Raw genomic sequence first — 25,518 nt, 5'->3', positions numbered from 1 at the left:
TTCAATACATATATGAATATACTTAATTAATATAACTTAAAATAATATTTACAGAAATATACATATACATAATGCCAAAGTTTCCCAGAACCCAGTTTTAAATAACAAAATATAATTAAAAAGACGAAACAAGAAGTCGAAGAAAAATTAGGATATAAAATTGTCTCGAAAATATTATATTTATGTGCCAATTTTGAAGCTATTTTTTCCAAAAAATCCTACATATGTGAAACACATAATATTTTTGTTTTATAATGGGGTCTACTAAGGTTCCTGTTGAAAAACTTAAGGGCGAAAAATATACGAATCCTAATATATAGTGCTAGATTAGCATTACTATCGCTTTTACTACAACATTTATAAGGGCTGACATGCTTCATTTTATCGAATAATAACTGCCCTACGCCTATCCTGTGACAAACGCAATCAAATTCCCTAACAAAAATTATTTCTATTTCTTTTAAGTAATCTAAAAATCCCTGAGGCGGCTTAATTAAATTGCATCTGTCAATTTGCCTTTCTTGCGTAAAGAGGTATTCGATTGAAAACTCATCTCCTAAATAAGGTAAGGGTTGAGAGGAAGTGTGTGCCCTAAATATTTTTATATAAAAATAGCCACTAACATATGCAATTGCATTGTCTCTAAAAAAATCTACCTCAACATCATCTACCTCGAAGTTGCTGTCTAATCCTAGCATATTGAACGAATGTTCAGGTCGTGGAAGTCCCTGGAACTCTTGCCACGATAAGTCCTGCATTAAACGGTCATTACACACACTTTCTATTATATCATTCGAAATGTTAGGAGAAAAGCTTTCGTTGGGAGCTGTCGGTTCGCAGTTTCCGTTGGTTACCAAGTTGGCGTAACGCAACCCCCATGATTTTTTAAACAAATTGCAGAACATATAAGGTGTTATCCTTACACATCTACCACCGCCCCTTCTGATTTGTCCAAAATAATTCTCAAGGTTGTCCTGACATAATCGTCTCGTCTGTACATGTTGAAAACCTGAGCGTGACAAGAATCGCCACAATCGTTTTAAACTATTTATATTAAGGATCCAACCCTTAAGATAGTTGAAAGATGAAGTGATGTCAGCCCCGGTGTCATCGTTAACCCTAATCGTCCTTAAAAGTTTCAGAGCCTCGTCTAAAAATTGCAACTGTTCGGGAGTTGCCGAAAAAACTTTTTTGTTGGGCAAAATAGCTTCAAAATTACTACTATTAAATATATCAAATAATTTATTAATAAATAAAATATATTCCGCGGTATTATAGTAACTATTTGAGGGACAAGTCAAATGACCGGAACTATAAATCGATAACATTCCGGAAGCGACTGTGTCACTGAACACTTGACTAGCAAGTTTGACACTCATTTTTTGAAAATTATTTGGCGCAATATGAGCATCAGACAATTTCGGTGCACAGCGAATGTGATTTTGCGAATCTTTATTATAAAAGTGCACTATATCGGACCAACTTATCGGACGCGATTTAAAACTTACTTTATTTTTAAAATTTTCGAGACAATTTCGGGTATTTTTTAAAAGGTGGGGACTATCATTAAAAAAAAATACCTCTTTGCCATTTACATTGAAGGATGGGCGCTCTTCGCAAACCCCTAAGACCCTAGCTAAATTGAGAAAGTTAGAACCCTGATCACAAACAAAATGGCATGGATTAAGACCTATGTTTTGTAACTGCGTAATGGCCTCAAAAATATATTTTTTGGCTACATCACCTTTACAGGAACCATGGACAATAAAATACGATAGGGGTGAGACCAAGGTGTTCCACCAATACCTTGGACCATCAGAGTCATCGCACTATTACCTATTCTACCAGAGCGATTTTCATCGCCGTAATCCTCAACTCCTACAATTTTATCAAATTTAGGTAAATATTGCATATGACTCTTAAGTGCCATTTCGTCACACAAAATAGACACGAATTTTTGCTCCTGACTAAATCCCCGACTTCTCAACTCTAAACATCTAATACTACTGCTATTACATCCAGGATCGCGGGGCCATTCCGAAACAAACTCGTACAGAGTTCTCTCATCCGGAAACCTAAGGATTGGCTTAAGGTGTCTGTAAGCTAAAGGTGATAAGAAGTAAACGCCTAAAGCCAGTGTTTTAAAATAACTTTCGTATCTACGACCATTGGGATTTCGGTTGAAATTTTTTATACTATTGCGCACTATGGCGCTTATTTGTGGAGGAAAATTACTATTAAAGTGGCCTATTAAATCAAAACCTTCCTCTTTCTCCTTTAATTCCTTCTTTATTCTTCTATATTTCTTTGCTAAATCTTCTAACTGATATTTTAAGTAATTAATTTCCCTCTCCTTTTCTTCTAATTTATTTTTCAAGCACAAATTTTCCTCCACCAATTTTTGTTCCCTAAGAGCTCCTGATACTAAACTTAAATTTATTTGACTGCCTATTTCCCTGGAATTAGCCATCCCTAAAAATCCTACTTCCTCCTGGGCCTCTTTGGCCACGGATGCTAATAGCATCAAATTATTACCGTTATCAAGCAATCCTGATTCGGTATCATTATTTAAAAAAGAAAATTCTTCCGTTCCCATTTCAATATTTGAATTGGGACTAAAAACATTTTTATATTTCAAACGAGGTTCCGGTGCATTTGGCAAATGCGTGTTCGGAACAGCATTAAACCTTAGCTTTTTATTCAACCTCATAGATAAGGAAAAGTGCCGATCACAGGCAAACAGATGTTTAATTTTGGTGTCTCCTACACCCAACCGATTCAGCCAAATTAAATATCTAATAAAAATACAAATAAAGAAACCCTACACCTTACAACACATTTCTTATTTATATTTATTTTAATTTAAAGAAATAATATTATACTTTTCTACTTATTAAACTATTATTTATTTTTAAATACTACACGTAATATATGTATATACTATTCTAATTTTCCTACCAAAATACTGTAATTTTTGAAATTATTTCTACACTAAGTAATACAAGGATGGAGTCATGTGTAGAAGTTCACGCAAGTGAGGAAAGTTCTCTGATCGCCATTCACTTGGGAGTGGCCAGAAACGATTCTTTTACACATGGCTCAAGCAGCTCACTACTTCCGGTCTTTGACCAAGTATCCTCTGGGTAGCCTAAGAACATCCGTTCGAAGGCGAGCTAAAGTGAGAAGGCGAAACATTCCCTACAAGGGTTGTGCGCTGGGTTTGGGACCCGCCACGTAAAAACACCCCCAGTGAAGAGCTACAACCAGCCTCGGATGAGAGACCCCCCTTTTGATGACGACCATGGCAAACGAAATAAGGACTACGAATTGAGGGCATGAACCTGGAATGTCCGGTCCCTTAATTGGGAAGGTGCCGCTGCCCAGCTGGTTGATGTCCTCGTAAAGACAAAGGCTGACATCACCGCCGTCCAAGAAATGCGATGGACGGGACAAGGACAGAGACGAGTAGGTCCTTGTGACATTTACTACAGTGGCCATATAAAGGAGCGCAAGTTTGGTGTAGGATTCGTGGTGGGAGAGAGACTCCGTCGCCGAGGGTGGGCAAAGAAGGTATATTTGGCACTACGGTCGGTAAATTCAGCCTCCACGACGAAACATCCCCAAATGGGTTGAGGCTGATTGACTTCGCCGGGGCCCGAAATATGGTTATCTGTAGTACTAGATTCCAGCATAAGAAGATTCATCAAGCTACCTGGCTGTCTCCGGATCGAAAAACTACCAACCAGATCGATCATGTTGTGATAGACGGAAGACACGTCTCCAGTGTTTTAGATGTGCGTGCGCTCCGAGGTCCTAACATCGACTCGGACCACTATCTTGTTGCAGCTAAGATTCGCACCCGCCTCTGTGCAGCAAAAAACGCGCGCCACCAAACACAAGGAAGGTTCGACGTCGAGAAGCTGCAATCACAACAGACAGCCGAACGATTTTCTACTCGGCTTGCACTCCTGCTCTCTGAGAGCACTCGTCAACAACTCGGTATAAGGAACTGTGGGACGGCATTCAAACTCCTTACGTACAGCTGCAACCGAAACCATTGGTTTTTGGAAAGTGCAAAAGAACAGCTGGTACGACGAGGAGTGCCGTGTCGCAGCGGAGAGAAAACAGGCTGCCTACCTCGCAACGTTACGATCGACCAATACACGTGCGGGATGGGATAGATACCGAGAGTTGAAGAGGGAAGCGAGACGCATTGTAGACAGAAGAAGAAAGAGGCTGAAATGCGTGAGTATGAAGAGCTTGATAAGCTGCCCGACAGGGGTAATGCTCGAAAATTCTACGAAAAATGCGGCGGCTTACGGAAGGTTTCAAGACCGGAGCGTATTCCTGTAGAACCCCCAAAGGTGATCTAGTCACTGATGCCCAGAGCATACTTAAATTATGGAGGGAACACTTCTCCAGCCTGCTGAATGGCAGGGAACGCACAACACCAGGAGAAGGAGAACCCGATTTCCCAATCGATGACGATGGAGCAGACGTTCCATTGCCCGACCATGAAGAAGTTCGAATAGCAATTGCCCGCCTGAAGAACAACAAAGCGGCAGGGGCCGACGGATTGCCGGCCGAGCTATTCAAACACGGCGGCGAAGAACTGATAAGGTGCATGCATCAGCTTCTTTGTAAAATATGGTCGGACGAAAGCATGCCCAACGATTGGAATTTAAGTGTGCTATGCCCAATCCATAAAAAAGGAGACCCCACAATCTGCGCCAACTACCGTGGGATTAGCCTCCTCAACATCGCATATAAGGTTCTATCGAGCGTATTGTGTGAAAGATTAAAGCCCACCGTCAACAAACTGATTGGACCTTATCAGTGTGGCTTCAGACCTGGCAAATCAACAACCGACAAGATATTCACCATGCGCCAAATCTTGAAAAGACCCGTGAAAGGAGAATCGACACACACCACCTCTTCGTCGATTTCAAAGCTGCTTTCGACAGCACGAAAAGGAGCTGCCTTTATGCCGCGATGTCTGAATTTGGTATCCCCGCAAAACTAATACGGCTGTGTAAACTGACGTTGAGTAACACCAAAAGCTCCGTCAGGATCGGGAAGGACCTCTCCGAGCCGTTCGATACCAAACGAGGTTTCAGACAAGGCGATTCCCTATCGTGCGACTTTTTCAACCTGCTTTTGGAGAAAATAGTTCGAGCCGCAGAACTAAATAGAGAAGGTACCATCTTCTATAAGAGTGTACAGCTGTTGGCGTATGCCGATGATATTGATATCATCGGCCTCAACACCCGCGCCGTTAGTTCTGCTTTCTCCAGGCTGGACAAGGAAGCACAGAAAATGGGTCTGGCAGTGAACGAGGGTAAGACGAAATATCTCCTGTCATCAAACAAACAGTCGTCGCATTCGCGACTTGGGTCTCACGTCACTGTTGACAGTCATAACTTTGAAGTCGTAGATAATTTCGTCAATCTTAGAACCAGCGTAAACACCACCAACAATGTCAGCCTAGAAATCCAACGCAAGTTAACTCTTGCCAACAGGTGCTACTTCGGACTGAGTAGGCAATTGAGAAGCAAAGTCCTCTCTCTCGACAAACAAAAAACCAAACTCTATAAGTCACTCATAATTCCCGTCCTGCTGTATGGTGCAGAGTCTTGGACGATGTCAACAACGGATGAGTCGACGTTGCGAGTTTTCGAGAGAAAAGTTCTGCGAAAGATTTATGGTCCTTTGCGCGTCGGCCACGGCGAATATCGCATTCGATGGAACGATAAGCTGTACGAGATATACGACGACATTGACATAGTTCAGCGAATTTAAAGACAGCGGCTACGCTGGCTAGGTCATGTTGTCCGGATGGACGAAAACACTCCAGCTCTGAAAGTATTCGATGCAGTACCCGCCGGGGGAAGCAGAGGAAGAGGAAGACCTCCACTCGGTTGGAAGGACCAAGTGGAGAAGGACCTGGCTTCGCTTGGAATATCCAATTGGCGCCACGCAGCGAAAAGAAGAAACGACTGGCGCGCTGTTGTTAACTCGGCTATAATCGCTTAAGCGGTTTCTACGCCAATTAAGAAGAAGAAGAAGTAATACAATCAATAATGTGATACAATAAAATATTTATTTTTATTTAACATACAAGTACGTAGTAGAATTTAATTACAAATATATATTTACTATATGTACTTAGATTAGTAAATTACATATTTTTAAGAACTACTATATTAACTCTATAAAATATCATGCACAAAGTTTAAATTTAAAAAATACTGTTTACAAATACTCATAGTTTTTAACTTTTGGACTAACCTGTCTTTATCCTTTTCCTTACAAGGAAAGTTGAAAATATGCTCTCCGCCTTTGCATCCAACCACACACTTCCTTACTTTTGGCATTTTCACTAAATTATATAAAAATAGTAAATTAATAACTTTGAAAATACATATATAAATATTAAAATGCAAAATCATTAATACTCACAACACACAAAAATCTTTTTTAACAAATATGCACGAACTTCTTTGAAATTTCGTTTCACACTGATTTTGTCAGTTAATTATAGCGGTTTATTTCTGGCAGCCCGCCTTTTCTGAAATCAGCTGATAGAAATTCCCTGATCTCCATCGCTGTCAAATAATCAGGGAACGCGTTTGACAGAAAAAGAGAGCCAATGCTAAAGTCACGTATCATATTATCCATGACGTCTGTCTACGAATTCGTTCTTATTTAATTGGCAAGAAATATGTGTAGCAAGGTTCATCAAATTATCTTAGTTTAAGGCATAAGACTTGTTAGAATAACGAAAATATTTATATGAAATATATGAGAGTGGCGGTAATTCGTAGACTAAATAAACATATGTATTTATATAGGATATCCAATATTATAAATCAGTCAACTTTGCTAAAATATCTGACATATTCATCGATATATTATAAATTGACCGATATTTTCGATCATATGTTCGCTGTTGTAAGTGGGATCCACATATTAGGTATCTGGTGGCTTGAACAGTAGTAATCCGGTTTTGAAAAGTTTTTATTATAAGGTGGCTTACTTTAAGCGCACTTTTCATGCAAAGTTTTATTCAGACACATTCACTGAGGCTTGATTTGCATACTAGAAAGTGAAATCTGATGGAATTCAAAATTCTGTTATATGGGAGTAGGCGTGGTTTTAGTCTGATTTCGTCCATTTTCACACTGAAATATACCGAATTGGGTTGAAATTGGACGAGTCGGTATTGAGGTATGCCGTAGCATTTTGGGTGTCAAGCTTAATGTCTCTGGCGCATTTATTTATTGATTTATCGCGCTTTTAGTAGTTTTTAACAAAATAGTTATATGGGGATGGGGCGGGCTTAATATCCGATTTCATCAATTTTCACACTTTTGATAGGGGTGCATAAAAGAATTGTCCTGAGTGTGATTTAGAAGATATGTACGTTAAAAACAATAATAATTATATTCATTTAGAGTTTTGGTTACTTAAAGATGGCTTCTTTTCACCGCGACTGCCTGAATGAATAATAACACTATTTTACAGTCATTAAATAACTTTGACGTTGTTTCTTGATAATTTTGAGTTGCTAAAACAAAAAATGATAGTACAATTTTTCAAACACGTAAGATTTTTATACTATTGCAACATGTTGTTACTAAGTATAATAGTTTTGTTCACCGAAAGATTGTTTGTATTACCTAAAAAATAATCGAGTTAGATACAGGGTTATGTGCATATAAATGATAAGGATGATGGGGCGAGTTGAAACTCGGCTGAATGTCCGTACGTCTGTGCAAAGTCAACTTGAGTAAAAACCAAAATATCATAATAAAAATTGGAACACGTGGTTCTTGGCAAAAAACAGTGAGATCGAGTTCGTAGATGAGCGTAATCGGATCGTTGTCACGCCCACAAATCATGGAATCACAGTGAGAAGAGTCACCTGTGGGAAATAAAATTAAAAAACTTTTTCTGTAAATTTAAACCAATAAAAGTAACTCTGCTTTTTTAAAACTAATTTATATGTTATTACATTTAATTCTTTCAAATGTTATTAAATAATTGAATTAAGCATTTTATTTTAATACTTATTCATCATTATACAGCTCGAACACACCTATAAACTCAACAATCAAGGACATGAATTGGGTTGGTGTGGGAGCTCACTTTTCTTTCGTTTTGTCATTTTCTTTTAGTGTGTATGCTTCATTTAAGCCGTTTATTTGAAAATATTTCTTTATTATGTAGGTATCATGGCGCATCGGTTGTTGACTTTGATTCTCAACGTGGCGGGATCAGTTTAGAAACGGAAAAAACGGATGTAGGTACCACAAGTCGTTTAATGCTGACTCGAGCTTCGCTGCGTGACTCTGGGAACTATACTTGTGTACCAACCGGAGCAATACCAGCTTCTGTAAGGGTACATGTACTCACGGGTAAAGTAATTCTTTGAATAATACCTTAGTTTAAATATAATTTTATACCTTCATGATGTTCATTTCTAGGTGAGCAACCCGCAGCTATGCAAACAAGTAGAAGCAACATAGTCTTGCAAACGCAAGTATATTTAACAATTGCCGCTTCATGTATCATAACTATTGTGTATCGGTACCAAAACTTAATCATATCACAGACGGCTTCCAACTACAATATGTGTCAACGAAGGTGATTGAACACTAGTCGACGAAGTCTTTTTAACTAGTTGAATGAAACAGAAACAAACTAAGGGCCGGCCAATGCAGGCTTGAATATTGATATTGAGGTAACTTTTGTATAATTATGTACATATTAGAGCCTTATCACACGAGGCAACTTTTGTTGCGGCAACTCTTGGTTTATAGGCGAGGGGGCGACGAGGAGAGGGGAATCGCGCCGAGTTTCCAGTGTTCAGCAACTCGCTTTGTGTTCTTATTCGTAGCAGTTCGCTGCGACGTTTTTCGGCATTCGTGTTCTTTCTTTCGTAGTACATAGTTGCATTTGCGTATATTTTTTTTGAAATTAATATTTTGAATATATTTAAAAAATTTAATTTCATCTTTTGGTAAGTAATTTGCAAATATGTATACAAATATTCATAATATAATATAAATATTTTAGAAAATGGAGTATGAGGAAAAAATCGAATTAATTAAAGATATTGTGAAATGTATGGAGGAAGCCATACTTATTGATTCAGACGATAGTAAAAAGGGTGATATATCTTTGTTTTAATAAATAAAATGTATTTCTTAATTGACAGAGCTGATTAATATATGTGATAGAGTGGCCCAAATACCTATAAGGAAAAAGAAGAGACAATGGGTTAAAGTAAAGAGTAGACAATGGGTTAAAGTAAAGTGAAAGAGAATGAGAAAAAACTCGAGCAGAGTTGCGCAACACAAGTTGCTCGTGTGAAGGTAATGGGCGACAGCAAAAGAGAATCGCCCGAGAATTAGCAACTAAAGTTGCCTCATGTAATCGCAAACTTAGCAAATGGCGAGGACATACATACGCAAACCAGCGGTCGATATTTCTTAGCACATTTCTGCAAGCTAACTTCACACGTACGCTTACCAGTGTTGCCACTTTTGGGTTGTAAGTGGAGTTTTTTTGTCCATGAGTCCTTTTGATGCATGAAGTTACATGTTACGGTTTCAATGTATAGAAGTAACGGAATTTAGATTAGTTCACTCGTTTTCTACACATTGTTCCCATTCATAACTATTTTTTAGTTATCATGAATAGCAAACAAAATTGTATCCAGAGCTGAACGAAAAAATCTAAAAATTAAGTTTAATACATCAATACGATACATTGTCTACCAGAACCTTCTGCATACCAACCAAACTATCTAAATCAAACGAAGCTGTCAAATTTGGTCCCATCGGACCAAAACGGCAACGCTAACGCTTAGGATCTATCGTTCAGTCATTTTTGAGACTGCGCCAAAACAACATCACGCATGGTCGTGCCGCTAAGGGATGTACCAGTGTAGGAAATTTTTTATCATTAGCGTAAGAAAATTCTTACTGGACGTCTTTAATTTCGTGCTCATCTCCATTTCATTCATTCAAATGGTATCAAATCAGACTGCGTGAGTAGCGGGTGAGCGGGGATACCAAATTCAAACATCGCGGCATAAAGGCAGCTCCTTTTCGTGCTATCGAAAGCAGCATGAAATCGACGAAGAGGTGGGGTGTGTCGATTCTTCTTTCACGGGTCTTTTCCAAGATTTGGCGCATGGTGAATATCTGCTCGGTTGTTGATTTGCCAGGTCTAAAGCCACACTGATAAGGTCCAATCAGTTTGTTAACGGTGGGCTTTAATCTTTCACACAATACACTCGATAGAACCTTATACGCGATGTTGAGGAGGCTTATCCCACGGTAGTTGGTGTAGATTGTGGGGTCTCCTTTTTGTAGATTGGGCAGAGCACACTTAAATTCCAATCGTTGGGCATGCTTTCGTCCGACCATATTTTACAAAGAAGCTGATGCATTCTCCTTATCAGTTTTTCGCCGCCGTGTTTGATTAGCTGGGCCGGCAGTTCTTCGGCCCCTGCCGCTTTGTTCTTCTTCAGGCCGGTAATTGCTATTCGAACTTATTCATGGTCGGGCAATGGAACGTCTGCTCCATCGTCGACTCAGAACATCACATCTAACTTATTCATATGTATGTATGTACATACAGCTTAACCCTATGCATTAAAGAAATTTTGTTCGGTATCCGCGGGCAAAAAAAATGGTCCGAATTTTTTGCGTGTAGGGACTTTTGTAATTATACTCTGAACAGGGTATATTAATTTTGCCACGAAGTTTGCAATACCCTGAAGGAAATGTCGGTGACCCTATAAAAAGTATGCATACAAATTAAGTTGTTTCTGTATATCGTTGTCGAAGAATGCCTAACAGCGCGTATTAGTTTTGATGTGGTTCAGCAGAGACAGCCACTGTAAAGTCAGTCAGTCTGGGTGATGATTGTAACAAAGTCTTCTTATGATGATGTTGGGAGCTTCCTTTCGCTCTCTGGTCGCTAGCCTTGGGCCAAAAAGATATGAAGTGTGTTATGTATTAACTTTAGCGTATACATGAACAGCATTATGAGCTGAGTCGATTTTATCATGTCGTAGCGTTAAGAAAAATTTAGTAATTATAGAAATTACATTAAGTTACATTGTTTTGTTTGGAAACTTTTAATTTAGTTTTCCGCATATTCCACAGGAAGTAGGTTGTAGTAGCCTAATGAAATCTTTTATTGACGTTAAATGCTTTCCCTATATGTTGGTATATGTTAATTAAAGTCCCTAGTATTCTTTATTGGATACTGGTGACTGTGATGGCCAATCTAAAGCCACAATATGGTTTTCTTGGTTCCATTGAGTACAGAAGCTGCTCCTATGCTTCAGATCATTGCCTTCTTGCAGTTTCCAATTATGGTTATTTTTGTGCCCAATGCAACCTTTGTCAATGTGTGTTTTCAAATTAATGGTTTCATTAGAGTACTACTGGGAGATGCCAGATCACTGAGTTCTGTCCCATATTGTATTTTAAGATATCCAATCCTTTAAAGAACATTTGTGAAGCTTCTTTTAGACTGGGCAGTGGTTTCTACTTAAAAGGAAAGCAACAGCTTTGTACTCACTTTTAGATGTCACGTCATTAGTCCATTTTCTTGGCTTGTTATCTTCGTCTTCTGTTTCATCATATTAGTCGGACCATCTCTTCAAAAATGTACAATTCTTATATAAATACTTTGCAGTTTTTCTAATAGTCTATTTGCTTCGTCAGAAAGGCTGCTTCATAAAGTTTCTGATGCTGAGACACATTAGGAAGATAGTAAGAATTTACAATTTTGCAAAACAAAAAAAATAAAAAAAAACCTTGCCGCGAATAGATCGCGAAAAGGAAAAACTATATATTTTGAACGTACTGTATACGTACGAATAAGTCCCTCGGTTTTTAGATAGTTATCTGAAATTCACATGTCTCTTGCTCTCCAATTACTTGCTCATTCGTCGCTATCGGACCACTACAGGATATAGCTGCAATACAAACTGATTAATCAAACTCAAGTTCCTGTTTAAAACACTATTTTATATGTTAAGGTATTTTCACGAAATATGGCCTGGATTATTGTCGAAGACAGTGCTATAACTTCCCAACCAATTGTTTAGATCGGACCCCTTTAGCTTATAGCTGCCATTTTCACAATCTCCGATGAAATTGTTCAGATCGGGCTACTATATGGAATAGCTATGGAGGGTATTATAGCTGATTATAAATTTTTAAAGCTCGAATGAGAGTATTATGGTGAGTGGTTTTACACCCATAAGTCCGATTTTTGTACTAACCAAAGTTGCACGTCTAACGTATCATCGTCAGCGTGTAATTTTATGTTACTTCTGATGTTAATTGTTTGAAGATTATGACATCTCAAGAAGTTTTAAACAAATATAAAGTTGGAGGTAATGATTATGTGAATTTGATTAATTCTCACTAAGTTTAGTTTAGATAGCTAAAGATGCACACCTAGTGCGAAATTTTGAAATAAAAAGATTTTTTTGTTTTCATATTGCGATAGTATATTCCTTTAAAAATAATATATACAAATAGTTTTAGAGTAACAGCCCCCAGTTTATCTTTAAACCTTTCTAGCGACGTCGGAGATTTCGTATAACTTAAACAATTTTATTTTATTTTTTCAATTTCTTTGGTTTTTTTGAAACATGTATAAATTTGCCCTTATAATTTCAAAACAATTGATACAACAGTTTGTTTTTAATTATCAAAAAACGATTTTTTTTAAATTGCAAAATAAATTCATTTCCAACAAATTCTTCTCCGAAATCAAATAGAACTTCATCCAGTAATTAATTTTTGTTGTTACAAAGCAAACTGGAGTTTTCACATACCATGAGTGATCCGCCACCAAAACTTCGTCGCTTACATTTCTGCTTTGAGCCTCCAATATTTTCGGGGACCATCTGGGTCATCTAAACTGAATTTTTTTTTCGTCAGTAAAAATAATGTTTTTTCACTCGTCATCCCAAAAGCAACTTGTGTTTGTCGGTTAATGGCGGTTTGACGCATTTTTTGTCATAAATACTGTTTAAATGAGTTAAGCATCCACCAACTCTACCCGGGAAAACTGGCGCACCCTAATAAGACAGCTTAATACACCACAGCTGATGACACCAACACAACTTACCATACCTATACACCCACTCATCAAAACGGATCGACAAGGAGAAAGCAGACACAATTCGATCTACACTAGCCGCACATCAACATTCATCTACAAGACTTTCGTTTACAAACTTCGTTATACACACCCGTGCTGATACTTCCGACTCGTCTGCGGGCCTAAGCGCATAATTTATACCCCTTTTTCGAGGCAGAGCTCAAACGCTTCTGCGTAACTTTGGATCGGCCGTGATCCTGAACTTTTTCGACATCGCTTCGTTCCACATTGATCCCGCATTTGTTTCCCTATTTGAATAAGTTTGCATTTGTTGTAACCGGAACTTGTATTACAAATAAATTAACACTTATTTCCTATCCGCTAAAATAATGCTTTTAATTAGTAACACTAATCGCGAGCGTTAGTGAAACATGGTCCTTCGAGCCTTAAAGAAAGGCACTATAGATTAATAGCCAAAACGAAAAAAAGTAGAAACAAAAGAAAGTGCGCAGTGCAAGATACTAAAAAATATTATATACATTCGTGCTCACACAAAAAAATATATAAAGATTCACGATAGTGGAGAGAAAAGGTGAAGTGACAGAAACAAAAACATACATAAATTCATATAAATATACATACCTATATGAACTAGTGTGGTGACAAAAAAAAAGATGCGTGGAGTCCCTACGCGCTGATGAAGTTATATTTCTTAGTGATATTCCAAGAAAGGTGTTTGTTTGATTTATTGTGATAGACTGAAATGAAGCGAGTATAAGAAAGGTTTACAAAGTAGTTTGCAAAAGAGATGAGGATAACGGAAAATAGTGATGGGAAGTGTTGCCACGTATATATATATTTCCAACACTCCTTCTCAACACTTTACAAAAATTATTTACTTATATCTATTAATATATACCCATCTCTTTTCAGAATTGTAAATGCTTTAACTTTTGTAAATTTTTAGTTAACATATCTGACATCATATTGTTTGTTGAAATATAATTTAAATCTATTTCATTGTTAATGTACATTTGCCGGATATGATGAAATTTGATGTCAATGTGCTTGCTCCGTGCATGATAAATTGGATTCCTCACCAGACTTTGGGAACTCAGATTATCGTTATTTATTACCATAGGTCTGCTCTTGCCAAAACCCATTTCTTTTAGAAGTTTGGTAATGTACGCTGCTTCTTTTGCTGTCGCAGATAATGCTATATACTCGGCTTCTGTACTACTTAGAGCTACGACGCTCTGTTTCTTAGATTCCCAAGAGAATACACCACCAGCTGCTACGAAAGCATACCCCGTATAGGACTTACGGTCAGTTGGATCACTACCCCAATCAGCATCTGCAAAGCCCTCAATATCTTTGCCAGTTTTTACGTAGTGTAATTTAAAATCCGCTGTCTTCTTCAAATGCCGTAGTAAATGCTTTACTCCAGCTTCATGCTCTATATATGGATTTGTATTACGCTGAGATAATTTGCTAACTGAATGGATGATGTCAGGACGAGTTGATATTGCTAAATACATTAGCGCGCCTACTATTGATTGATACTGCACTTTATCGACCTTCTTGCACATTTCGTTACTGCAATGAACCGTAAACCCAGCATCCAATGGAGTTGTAGCATCTCTACAATCTTCCATATTGTACTCTTTAAGCAACCTTAAAATGTACTGCTTTTGACACAATGTCAAACTTCCCGTTTCACCGCAACGCCCTATTTCCATGCCCAAGAAATGCGTTAACTGACCACCGTCAACGATGTCAAACTTGCTTGCTATGTCGGCTTTGATCTGGATTAGTTCAGACTTATTCGAACTCGCAATGATTAAATCATCTACGTACACTGCAATTAAATTCGTTACATTTTTCGAATTTCTTACATAAATGCATGACTCGCTGGGACATGGCTTAAATCCCATATCTTGAAGAACAGAATCTAATTTCGCATTCCATTCACGACCGCTTTGCTTTAAACCGTATAAAGACTTCTTTAGTTTCAAAACGCGATCTGGATATCTTCTATCGATGAAAAACTCTGGTTGCTGCATATAAACCTCGTCATGCAATTCACTGTTGAGATACGCTGATGATACGTCAATTTGGTGTAAGTACAAATTATGTTCAACCGCCAATGCGATTACCATTCGAATGTTTGCGTATCTGACGACTGGAGAAAATGTCTCAAAATAATTTACGCCGTATCGCTGACTGCAACCCTTGGCTACCAATCGCGCCTTAAATTGCTTAATGTCGCCGAATTTGTCACGTTTAACAGTATATACCCACTTGCATCCAACCACCTTTTGACCTTGTGGCAAATCAGCAAGTATCCACGTGTCATTTTTTACGAGTGCTGCATACTCCTTCTCCATCGCGGCCTTCCATTCAGTAGAATGATCGCTATTCAACGCCTCTGCAACACTGTTTGGTGTCTCTACTGACTCATCACACATTAAATGGAGTTCATTGTATTGTTTTCGCGGACGTCCTCTTTTGCCAGTATGCAACAATTTTGGCCTACCTCGACCAATCGCTACTGCATCACGTACATTATTGGTGTCGTCGTCACTTTGGTCACTTTCTACACCTTCGCTGTTTACCACTTGAGTATCTGCTACTTCGCCATCGTTGTTTTTACTATGTAACTGCACTGTGAGCAACACGATGCCCTGCAGTTCACCTTCGTCGAATTCGATGAGTTTCGTATCTGCCTGTTGAGTGTCATTAGGCTTTTCGATGAAGATGACATCGCGGCTGACAAAAACTTTTCTGCTTTCTTGATCATACAGACGATAACCCTTACTTATTTCTGAATAACCGATCATAATGCACTCTTTACCTTTAGTGTGAAACTTTTTGATTGTTTTTTATCGAGAGCCACTGCCGTCGAACCGAAAATTTTAAAATGCAATACACTGGGTTTCGTACCCACCCACAATTCATGTGGCGTTTTGTTCACGAGAATTTTTGTCACTGTTCGATTACGTATATATGCAGCTGTTTTCACTGCCTCTGCCCAAAAATGCTCGCCAATTTTCGCATAATCTAACATTGCTCTAGCCATTGCTACCAATGTCCTATTTGCACGTTCCGCTACACCGTTTTGCTGCGGAGTATAAGGCACTGTTAATTGTCTCATTATACCGTTTTGTTTTAAATAAGAATCAAACACATTTGATATATATTCGCGACCGTTATCGCTTCTCAAGTTTTTAATTTTACATCCGGTTTGCTTTTCTGCCATAGCTTTGTATTCTTTAAATGCCTCAAAAACACCATCTTTCGTTTTTAAAAAATATACACTCATGTATCGCGATTTGTCATCAATGAATGTAGCAAAATATCGTGAACCACCAATTGATGTGCAATTTATTGGACCACAAACGTCACTATGCACTACAGAAAGTAACTGTTTTGCAAGCTTTTCTGAAACTTGAGGAAAGGGTTTCACATTTATTTTTGCTTTTGCGCATGTCTTACATACTATTTCATTCGGCACTTTACCAATCTTTAACCCAAACACTGATTGGTTGCTTGACATGTCCTTTAAACAATTAAAATTTACGTGTTCAAACCGATTATGCCACTTAAACGCATTTCTTTCTGTATCATTTTGTGTAACTGTGCTTAAACATTTGTTATGATCGCTCTTGTATATAAAAAGTCCATTGTCCTTCAACGCTTTCAATAACACGCAATTTTTGTTATTTTTAATTTCGACGCAATCACGCTCAAACGAAACTGTATTCCCGCTTTCTACTGCTTTGCTCACAGACACAAAGTTGTATTGTAATACAAAACATTTTTCAATGTAATCAGTGTCAACGTCAACGTCGCCACGGCCTACTGCGTCAATACACTGCCCACCAGCTAACCAAATTTTTTCACTAGCGTTCGTATATTTTGTAAACAAGCTGCGATCGCAACACAAATGCGAAGTTGCACCGCTATCCACGCACCAAGTATGCGTCGCCGACACGTTTCCGTTATTCGTTTTTGTATGCATCATAAAACAAGACCTTTCAACCCTGTTGCTTTCTTGCTTGCACTCACTCTTTTTCGGCTGTCTACACGCTGCTGCGAAATGTCCACGCCGACCGCAATTGAAACACTTGGCATTTTTACCGTTTTTACTGTTGTTGTTGTTTTCTAAACCGTTTGCTACACTTGCTTTGTTTTTGTTCTGGAAATTACTAGATACGCATGTCTTAGCTTGCATTAGCACTTCTGTACTTTTATCTTGTTTTTCTTCAATTGCACATTGCCGCCCGCCCTCTTCCAGTAATTTCACTTTTAACGCATTAAATGATGGTAATGCGTCCCGTGTTTTCATTGCAACAACAAAATTTTCATATTGCGCCGGCAAACTTGATAATAAAATTATCACTAATATTTCCTCTGGAAGTTCAACTTCTACTTCAGAGAGACTCTCGCGAATTCCACAAAATTCGTTTATATGATTTGCAATAGCACTCCCTTCAAGCATATTTAGATGTAATAGTTTTTTAAACTATAAAATCTTTCGCGTAGGCCCTTTTGGCTGATGTATTTCGCGGAACTTATTCCATGCTACCAATGCGCTTGTCAAATGCTTCACATGGTTTATTTGTGACGGTTTTACACAAAGTAAAATTGAAGCCAATGCTTTTTCATTTTTAATATCGCATGCCGCTTTTTCGGCAATCGTCATAGTGTCTGATTTGACCTCACGGCCACACACAACGCCCCACAGATCGGAGTGTACAAGAACACTTTTCATTTGCACCGACCACGACGCGTAATTGGAATCGTCCAATTTTTCTATTTGGAAAAACGAGCTCATTGTCTTTTAAACTATATTACACCGACGGACAGTATAATTATTAGCGTTTACGAATTTAAATACCGACACACAGTCTCGCTATATTAACACACAACAACGCGAGCGCACAAGTCTAACACACAATTTCAAATTCGCGAATGTCGACACACAGCAATGCCCTGGGCCCATAACCTGTTTGTTTGATTTATTGTGATAGACTGAAATGAAGCGAGTATAAGAAAGGTTTACAAAGTAGTATGCAAAAGAGATGAGGATAACGGAAAATAGTGATGGGAAGTGTTGCCACGTATATATATATTTCCAACAAAAGACATATCATTTTGTATGAAAGAAAACTAGAAAACTTAAATCCACATTTTATAAATTTATTATAATTTATTATCTCCCCGAGCATGCCTTTGCCAACAAGTCGTCTTTTCGCGACGATGGCAAAAGCTAAAAATCATAAATTGCACAACTTTCTGGTGCTTCTCGCAAAAATCTGCGTCGATATGTATTCACGATCATACCTATACATACATACATATTTACGCATGTTTGTAGGCGAAGCTGCTACAGCGGCAAGGGGTGACAATCGGCGGCCATTACTTTACTTATGCCATAGAAATTCTATTGCTACGAATATGGAAATGACAACGAAGTAATGCAAATATGCATATTTCTAAAGGTCATTAATTTCTTTGAAGAAATGAAAGGAAATGATCCTGAGAAGTATAGTCTTAACTTTTCAACGGCCAACGCAGAGCATTTCAACCAAAAGGAATTTATTCATTAAAATCACCACTCAGAAGTCGTTTTATCCGTTGTAAGCGAACGATTTTCGAAAAAACATCATTTCTAATATGCCGCAAGACAAAATTAGAAATGAACTTCTTAAACCTCACGCTGTCAGATAAAACGATATACCTCGTCATCGCGGGTCGATTTCCAAAAAATGTAAATGAAGACTAACTACAGAAATAATCCTGTAAAGTATAGCCTTAATTTTTCAAGGGCCAACGCAGGGTATTTTAACAAAAGGGCACATAATATAGTTGAGAATTCGCAGAAATGAAAGACAAAGGAAAGAAAAAGCAGTATAACTTCAATAATGAACAAGCATACAAACATACATATGCGCAGCAGCAGCAAGGAAAGAGGTAACAATCGGCGATCCATTGTATATTTCTTTTATGCATAATCAAACCATAATTAGGACAACGCAATACAAGTGTCAATGGTGGTCTTGGTGGTAAGCGCTTGAAAAGTTACGACGAGCACGTAGGTACGTAGGTTCGAATCCCAACAGAATTGATTTTTTAATTGAATATGTCACCAACCAAAAATTGAAACATTGTTCTACAAAAACATTAACAGCATAAGCATGGCAATATTGTGTTGTTGGTAGAAAAGCCGAGCTGTGCCGAAAGAAACGAACAAACGATCGCCGATTGTCGTCACCGCTTCTCTTGCTGCTCGAACATCTTCGCAGACAAGGTTGCGTAGATTCATATTGAGCAAGGTTGCTCAACCTGAATCCATCGCAACCTTTTCCGAACTGGTATAAGAAGTATAACTTCAAAAAAAAAACAACGAATAGACAAAGTGCAGTGACACAAACAAAGCGGCTCTCAGAATATGTGCATACACATACAACATACATATGTACATACATATAACACACATATACCTCTATATACAAAATTGTATAAAAACAAAAACTTAAATCGGGCGCGAAAAGTTAAAGCGCTCAAATATCAAAAAATAACACAAACCGGGCGCGAAATCTCCAAACAATAAACAAACGGGCGCGAACTTAAAAACATATAAACACACCTACCATCAACAACACGCACAAGAAACCAGGCAGCTGAATGACTGAAGGAAGAGGAGGAATACAGGAATTGGCGATAAAACTCGCACACACATTTTCACATATTATCCCCCAAAAAACCCTTGCGAGAAGATAAAGTGAGTTGTATCGTTTCCATTTATTATTGTTGCATATTATGCACGTTTGTATGTATGCCTAACGTTACAGTTATATATATGTAATCATACATAAAACCTGTAATAAAAAATCCGATTGGTTAATAGACAACATAAATTAGACACATAACAAAAAAAAAACAATAAAAGGCAAAAAATAATATTCTATTATGCACATAAGTACATATATACATACAAAAGTGCCTATGTAACTTTTTAACAAAGGAGAATACCTTTTTGCCATTCCCTTTTCTCTCTCTCGCCTGTGCGAAGAAATATAAGTACAAGTATACTCAAGCATAAGGCATACAATCTGCCAAGTAATTACAAAACAAAAACAAAATTAGTTTATTTACGAAACAGCATATGATAGGGTATGGGTACGACATATCAAATTATTAAATCTTATTTAATTTTCAAAGACGAAAGTTCTTGTAATTTCCGTAAATAACTAAACGGAACGGTAATTAAACTCACAAAATACGTTGAGTGGTGCGAATACAAAAAAAAAAATAATCAGTTTCACCAAATATAAATAAGTTTATGAACATTACATACACATAAATATAGTTTTGGTACATCTACAATCAGTGGCGTAGCTACAACTTCGGGCGCCCGGGGCCAAGGATGGTCTGTCGCCCCCCTTTATCTGCCTACCAACAAGTTTCATGAGGTGGTTCGAACAAAGGTGAATTTTTACTAAATATCTGCGATATTAAGTATATAAAATTTAGGAACTAGAAGCCACGCAAATTCTGAAGTTCCAAAATTCTCACAAAACGGTTTTTGAGGAAATTTATAGTAAATTTACAAGACATCTTATTGAACTATCAATGGAAATATCCACCCGTTTCACAAATTTCGAAAAGCTTAATGACCGTTTCGGTTTTCTTTATGATTTTGAATAAATTATAGAACTAACCAGAGACTCATATAATGACAAACTCGTTGAAATTAAAGAAAAATGCCAGCAACTTGTGACAACAGTGACATCCGAGACGTCCTGCTTTTATTAAAGTGAGCAAAGAAAAACCAGGAACAAATTGAATTTTCGCCAGAAAAAGTTTTATTATACATTTCTTCAATGGGACTTGAAGCCTAAAAGACGTTAGCGACAGCTTTAAGAATACTACTCACTATACCTGTATCAGTCGCATCTTGTGAAAGATCTCTTAGCAAACTTAAATTGATCAAATCTTACTTGAGATCGACCATGAGTCAGAGCAGACTGCCCAATCTTGCGATTCTCTCAATAGATTATGAAACTTTTAATTACAATGATATGATATGTGATTTTGCAGCGATCAAAGCTAGAAAAAGGCATCTTTAAGTTCTACAGTATTTTTGTGAATATTAAAAAACAGCGAAGATCGTTTTGCCGCCCCCAAGACGTTGCGCCCGGGGCGACGGCCCTCTTCGCCCCTCCCTGGCTACGCCACTGTCTACAATTGCACCTACATTCCAATACATTGCATAATTATATTCAAAGTCCACATTGGCAATTATCCGGCAATACCTCTTGTTCTTTGGCAAACAAAAACAAGCAGAATTGCGTACAAAAAGCGAATTGATCTCTCTAACGAGCTCTCAATTGCTTACGAAAAAATCATAAACATAAACACAGAAACAATTCGTGCATACTTATGTAAATAGCGCATTGATCTTTTCAGCGAGCTCTCAATTGCACAAAACATAAGTACCTTCATAAGCACATACATACATACATACAAGTCCAAGTATTAGGGTGTACCCAAATACTAACAATTTAATAAATTAAAAGTGCGGATATTTTCAAACTTAAAACTAAAATAAAATAAATAAATAATATTTTTTTGCAAAAATGGTTAATAACGACACTAATCGAAATAAACCCGCAGGAGCTACACGCCTAAAACAGGTTGCTAAATTAATTTCACAAAATGACAGTTTAACAAGACACAAGACTAGATTTGCCGCTTCACCGATTCACGAAAACTCGGAATCGTTATTAGAAATAAAAGGCCAAAATCTTAAAAATTGTTGGACTCGCCTCCAAGCGGCTTATGACGCCATACTAGAATCTGACGATTCAGACTTGCCACATAATTTTAAATCATCGGCTTATGATATTTACGAAAACTGCTTAGACCAGTACGAAGAAACAAAAGCTATGATATCCGATCAACTTAAGCTAATTAAAGCAATTGCACCTACTCCCCACAGTTGAGTAGAGCTGCCACAAATAGACAATCAAAAGGCAAGTTCAGGCATCCACCTCGAGGTGTCCGCATGTGACACAGAAACTTTTTACGGAGGTTATGAAGAATGGCCGTCCTTCCGGGACATGTTTACGGCCGTGTACATAAACCATCCTCAATTATCACAAGCGGAAAAATTGTATCACCTCAGATACAAAACTAAGGGTCAGGCAGGCATAATAGTAAAACAGTTCGCTCTAAATGACGATAATTTCAATTTGGCTTGGGAAGCTCTAAAGCAAGGTACGAAAATGAAAGAATACTGGTCGATAAACGAGTAACGACACTAATGAACTTGCCAAAAATGAAGAAAGAAACAAGTGTAGAATTCATCAAATTAGAATCCACTGTTTCAAATTGTTTGCCGGTTCTATCGACACTAAATATCCTCACAGACAGCTGGGACCCAATTCTGGTAAACATTTGCACCGCCGCATTACCAGAAAAGTCGTTACTTCTATGGGAGCAATCGCTCTCATCACGAAAAAAGTGCCCAACGTGGCAACAAATGAAAGATTTTCTCACCACCCAATATGAAATTGCGGAAAGGTTAGAAGAAAAAATAATCAAAACTAAGACCATTAAACACGACCAAAATAGAAGCTTAAATAGACCCCAAGCTAGAAGCAAAAACAATTTAAACAAACGCTTTCACATAATGCAATTGTTCATATCCGAACAGAAAAGGCAAACGTATCGCGAAGTATGTAAAAGAGGGCATAAACTTAAAACTTGCGAGAAGTTTAAAAAATTAAACTTTAACGAAAGGAACAACTTTGTCAGATCAAAAAAACTCTGTACAACCTCACCGCAAAGGAGCGCATATACAAAAAGAACTACGGGTTTAATTCCAAAAGCAAATCCCGAAAAGCAAAATCCTAAAAATTGCCAGGTGACACCATGTTGCTCAAAGGCACAAAAACCTAAAACGCTGCACATCGACACACAAAGTGAACAAGTTTCAAAACTAGTTACCACCATACCAACTCAAGTTGACTATAATACAAACAAATGCCTTAATTCACAATTAAGGAAATTTTAAAAGACAAGGAAACTTCTCCCTATAACAAACAAAACTCTAAAAGATCAGTATTGTGAAGACTTCTCCAAAACTATTCGATCAAATAATGGCCGGTACGTCGTACGACTACCATTAAAGCCAGAATTTTCCAATACTCCACAAATTGGTATAAAAAACAAAGTCAGAGTTACCTCTGACAGTCGATGTATTAAAAGCACATAAAACTTTCGGCCCCGCAGGATGGCTTTCGCCAATAATGATACAAAAATCCTGCTTAAAAAATCTCAAGTTATGTGGCGCGCTACTAAACGCCAAATTAATGCATACACACTTAAATATAAAATATAGCAAAACTGTCTCCAAAAGTCGAAAAATCGACACATTTTATACAATATTGCCCCATAGAGGCTTAAATTTTCAAAAATAAATAAAATAAAAAAGGAAGTTAAGGGATCACCATACTCCCAATGCGATACATGGACGCACCTACTCTTACAAAAGGAAGGTCGCTTTTATCGCTTCTGCCCAAGCGCTCCTCATATGGGTGAGTTATGGAATCAGCTATACAAAGCTTCAAATTAAGTATACAAAATTATCTACTCCACGAATCGAAGCCGTTCTCTATTCACGGCCACTCCCTCGCAAGATCTCTCTATCTCTCCGATCAGACAGAAAAGGCAAATACAAAAAAATAATCCACTTAATAAAACGATAAAAAAAAATTCGCAAATACAAAAAGTTGTCAGTAAAATCAAATAAACCCGCAAAATAAAGTTTCTTATCTTAAGCACCTATCCGCATATTAGAATGCACATTCAAATACATGTGGTATATTTCAAACCAAAATCCGTTCTCTACACATACGGATAAATATGAGTATATTACTACTCTATCAAGAAATACTTCTGCTGTCAGAACGTATTCCGCGCTTCGGCTACTCTACCAGCAGTTTGCCGAAATAAATGCAACAGCATATACATACGCAATACTAGGCAAAATATTCGCCTAGGGGGGCCAGGATGTTTAAATGAGTTAAGCATCCACCCACTCTACCCGGGAAAACTGGCACACCCTAATAAGACAGCTTAATACACCGCAGCTGATGACACCAACACAACTCACCATACCTATACACCCACTCATCAAAAAGGATGTACAAGGAGAAAGCAGACACAATTCAATCTACACAAGCCGCACATCAACATTCATCTACAAGACTTACGTTTACAAACTTCGTTACACACACCCGTGCTGATACTTCCGACTCGTCTGCGGGCCTAAGCGCATAATTTATACCCCTTTTTCGAGGCAGAGCTCAAACGCTTCTGCGTAACTTTGGATCAGCCGTGATCCTGAACTTTTTCGACATCGCTTCGTTCCACATTGATCCCGCATTTGTTTCCCTATTTGAATAAGTTTGTATTTATTGTAACCGGAATTTGTATTGCAAATAAATTAACACTTATTTCCTATCCGCTAAAATAATGCTTTTAATTAGTAACACTAATCGCGAGTGTTAGTGACTTATAAAACTTAAATGCAGTGGTGTGATTCTCACTTGGCAAACAAATACTATCTAATTAACATCTTAGTATTTGCTGTACTCGTCGAACTCCTGTCTCCAAATTTACTTGTTGTTTTATTTATTTTGCACTTACATTTTCCTGCATAATAAGTCGTTTAATGCGAGGTTTTTGTCTTTCGTTCACTTTTGGAGGCCTCCCATTTCTCTTACTTTTTCTATAATTGGTCCCTTATTTTAAAAAAATGTCCTACAATATTCTTCGACCTGTTAAATTGTCTGCAAATGTCTCCACTTGACAAACCCTCTTCATGATATGTCATAATTTTTCATTTCTCTTTATGATTTCGAAAGAAGTTCAAAAATATAATATATGAAATTATTAGCTAATTAAATTACTTATGCAACAATAATTAATAACTCACATGTAGTCTTATTTGTCACCACTAAACAAACAATGGAAGCAAATGAGCACCCTCTGGCTTTATAAATATTTCGCTCAGAGATAACGGTTCTTGTAAAATATTCACCGCCTACTGCGATTAAAAAATTAAATGAATATGAAATAATTCAAATGTCATCCCGTATATTTAAAATACAGGATCTGTGGTCACTTACACCAATTTTTCCAAGATTGATTTTTTGAAAAATAAAGCTTTTTTCAGTTTATCCTACTGGAGGTAAGTAAGTTTGTGATATTTTGTATAGAATATTTTGAGATAGAAAGAACTGTTATGAATTGGATTTTACACCTTGCATTTAAATATACTCAAGTATTACTATATTATTGAAC

At 37.5% G+C, this 25,518-nt stretch overlaps 2 protein-coding genes and 1 pseudogene across 4 annotated transcripts in view; 2 read left to right on the top strand and 1 right to left on the bottom strand.

Moving 5' to 3' along the window:
- LOC126766156 (zwei Ig domain protein zig-8) overlaps window positions 1–25,518 on the top strand; it is a 37,800-nt gene that overhangs the window by 11,621 nt on the left and 661 nt on the right. For 2 of the 3 annotated variants that reach the window (XM_050484029.1, XM_050484027.1), the window contains 2 exons: window positions 8,230–8,417; window positions 8,487–8,743. In XM_050484029.1, coding sequence (XP_050339986.1) covers window positions 8,230–8,417; window positions 8,487–8,650 — 352 coding nt within the window. In that variant the 3' untranslated portion in view covers window positions 8,651–8,743. Of the gene's footprint in view, window positions 1–8,229; window positions 8,418–8,486; window positions 8,744–8,822; window positions 9,087–25,518 lie in introns of those variants that run through there. The other variant, XM_050484028.1, reaches the window with a different exon arrangement.
- LOC126766154 (craniofacial development protein 2-like) overlaps window positions 91–25,518 on the top strand; it is a 119,198-nt gene continuing 93,770 nt past the window's right edge. Inside the window, exon 1 of the mRNA XM_050484025.1 lies at window positions 91–3,370. The gene's annotated coding sequence lies outside the window, so the exon portion shown is untranslated. The remainder of the gene's footprint in view (window positions 3,371–25,518) is intronic.
- LOC126766313 (small nucleolar RNA U3) lies at window positions 18,757–18,959 on the bottom strand (annotated as a pseudogene).

This window comes from Bactrocera neohumeralis, unplaced genomic scaffold (assembly GCF_024586455.1).
Source record: "Bactrocera neohumeralis isolate Rockhampton unplaced genomic scaffold, APGP_CSIRO_Bneo_wtdbg2-racon-allhic-juicebox.fasta_v2 cluster11, whole genome shotgun sequence".
Classification (NCBI taxonomy): Eukaryota; Metazoa; Arthropoda; class Insecta; order Diptera; family Tephritidae; genus Bactrocera; species Bactrocera neohumeralis.
This window is presented reverse-complemented; position numbering and strand designations above follow the sequence as displayed.